The following is a 2,745-nucleotide window of genomic DNA, read 5'->3' as shown; positions in this document are numbered from 1 at the left end:
ACAAATTATTTCACAAATATTGTGTACAGCTTGTAGTAAAACACCGCAGACATTTAGAAACGCTATAGAAGTTTTAAAAAAATGCAAAACTAGTCTATTGTAAAACAGATTTCACCTGAAATACAGCTGCTATAACCAAGGCGCTGAAAGGTTATTCAGAGGCACACATCTGTCTTCCCACCCTTTCCCACCCCGGTCCCCATGTTACCCCACTCCTTCCCCTTAGAGAGGAGCAACCAAACAAACCGTACTCAGAGTAAACAATATGTATTGACCAGCAGAAAACATTGGAGAGGAATTGTCCCTGCGGCAGGGATTGTGAAGTCCTCACCTGGACTGTTTAATACAATTATGAATCAGAGTTTAAAAGCCTGAATGTATTTCTTTTCTTAGCATAAGTTAGAGACCCCTACGTGTGTGAGGGGGGGGGGATAAAAGAAAAAGAAAGAGAGAAAAAAAGAAAGAAAGAAAGAAAGAAAGAAAGAAAGAAAGAAAGACGGGCAAGCTGGAGAGATAGCACTAATAAAGAATGCAATGATGAAAGAAAGGGAATGAGAACAAAATCCGCACTGCTCCCAGTGCAGCCGGCCACTTCCTTGCTTTCTCCAGTCAGAGATCATGGCACGACGTGTCTGTTTTCACCGTGTGCGAATAAACCTCATGTGGCTGTTGATCCCCTGGTGGAGTCATTCTTTTCTCTTTTTGTCTTCGATTACAGAACCAGACACGCACCACTTCTTTCTCCAACTGGAGGCTGTCTGCCAGCGAGGAGATCTCCTGCGCTGCAGGCTTTGGACACTTGAGGAAATGCGTTTCCAGTACGCCCTTGACACTCACCTCGATGGAGGTTCTCTTCTTGCGCTTGCGGCCTTGAGCGGCGATCTTGTCAATGCTGGTCGGGCTCCCTGTGGACGAATCCGCTTCCTCCAGCCACTTGTTCAGCAAGGGCTTCAGCTTGCACATGTTCTTGAAGCTCAGTTGCAAGGCCTCGAACCTGCAGATGGTAGTCTGCGAGAACACGTTGCCATACAATGTGCCCAATGCCAGCCCCACGTCGGCCTGCGTGAAACCCAACTTGATTCTTCTTTGTTTGAATTGTTTGGCGAACTGTTCCAACTCATCGGAGGTTGGTGTCTCCTCATCCGAGTGGTCCTGGCAGTGGTGCGAGCCCAGCTCACCGTGGTCTGGAGGCTCCCGGAGCACCGGGTGCAGGCTCTGTGTGGAGGCAGCGGCAGGCGGTGGGGTGAGTCCGCCGTGCTCCAGCATTCCACTCACGGTGAAGCCTGGCTGGGAGTACACGTTGAGGGGCTGACCGCTGGACGTGATGGACGGGTTTGGAGCCGGGCTCGCTCCCCAGGCGTTCGGGTGGTTAGTGTGCGGTGAGTGGTGAGCTACGTGTGGCGAGCGGTGATGGATGATAGCGCCCAGTTGCAGATCTTCGCGCCCGGGCTTCACGTCCTGCTGGTCGAGGGGGCTGGTGGCTAATGTGGAGGACCACGGGCCACCGTCGCTCAGACTGGTCACCCAGTGATGCCCGAGGGGATGCCCATTGCTGGGAACTCCCTGCAAGTAGTCACTTTGGAGAAGTTTCTGAGGATTGCGGAAAGGACTCCCTTGCTGCATGCCCGCAGAGTCCGCATGGACAAGGGAGCTGGAACTGAGAATGCTGTAGGGATTCGAGGCAGCTGTGGCCATGGTCGGTGAGGATCCTCTACTAGTTATAATGTGGCAAAGGGAGCAGCTTCAGCCTTTGACATCTACGGTGCGGGGGAACCAAAGCCGCTAGCACGGGTTACCGGCATCCGCCAAGGCCAATCGCAGTGCGACTTGGCCTGGCCAGGCGAGAACACAGCCAATGGTGGTGCGGGAGGCCGAGCTCGCTTTCCAAATTAGGCTGCCGAAGCTTGAGAGTTTCAGAGAGACCCAAGCAGGAAGTGAATCAATCTTTCGGCTCCATTGGTTGCCTAGCGCAGAGTGGCGGCGGCTCTTTTAGTTAACCCTTTCCCCCCTCCCTGAGACCACCCGACTGTTGGTGGTGAAGGAATAGAAGGAATGTATTTGTGTGGGGTCACAGTAAGGGGGCAAACTGGAGTTTTAGGTTTTCTATTGGTTTATTTAATTAATATAAAGGAAGAAGTGAACGAAATTTAAACACCATTCTAATCTTATTGCATAGAAATCATTCAAAATTATTTCGCGGAATGTTAGTGTGTGGCGGGGACTGCAAAACAAAACGCCTCTCCAAACTTTGAGCAAAGTAATGTCCTAGGTAAGAACCTAAATGAATGAATTCACGCTTTCGATAAGAACTATTTCAGTTTATTTTATTTACTTAAATTTGGTCATTTATAAGAAAGTGTACGCGAAGTTGTAAAGAGATCTAGGAAAGAGATTCCTAATTTCCTCTGAGAATTTTGATTTAGGGCATGAAGAAATGGGGGATTAAAAAAAAACATATCTTAATGTGATCGTGGCAAAATTCAGTCATTTGAAGTTTCCCGGTCAATTGGAACACTTGCTTTATTACTGCTCCCTGTCAGCTCCCATCAGGGGTCTCACAGCTTCTGTCAGAGGCACTGCTCGCTAAAGCTGGTGGTCTTCTTTCACAATCATCGCAGACACGCAGCAGACCCATTCCCAGTAGGTACACAGAGAATCATTCATGATACCGCATCTGCCTGGTGCTGTCCGCTTGCAAAAATGTTGGCAACATTTACATGCCGTTCCGTCGCCAATGTGAAGAAA

At 49.4% G+C, this 2,745-nt stretch overlaps 1 protein-coding gene across 1 annotated transcript; it reads right to left on the bottom strand.

Annotated features, from left to right (window-relative positions):
* Positions 1-235: 235 nt before the first annotated feature.
* Pou3f4 (POU class 3 homeobox 4) lies at positions 236-1,875 on the bottom strand. The gene has a single exon (XM_004669596.2). The coding sequence runs from the start codon at positions 1,693-1,695 to the stop codon at positions 610-612; it is 1,086 nt and encodes a 361-aa protein (XP_004669653.1). The 5' UTR covers positions 1,696-1,875; the 3' UTR covers positions 236-609.
* Positions 1,876-2,745: the final 870 nt, after the last annotated feature.

This window comes from Jaculus jaculus, chromosome X (assembly GCF_020740685.1).
Source record: "Jaculus jaculus isolate mJacJac1 chromosome X, mJacJac1.mat.Y.cur, whole genome shotgun sequence".
NCBI lineage: Eukaryota > Metazoa > Chordata > Mammalia > Rodentia > Dipodidae > Jaculus > Jaculus jaculus.
Note: the sequence above shows the minus strand (reverse complement) of the source record. Positions and strands in the feature narration are given on the sequence as shown.

Bases quoted from the DNA above. Each gene is read 5' to 3' on its own strand.
- Pou3f4 (XM_004669596.2), bottom strand. From the start codon at position 1,695: ATGGCCACAGCTGCCTCGAATCCCTACAGCATTCTCAGTTCCAGCTCC.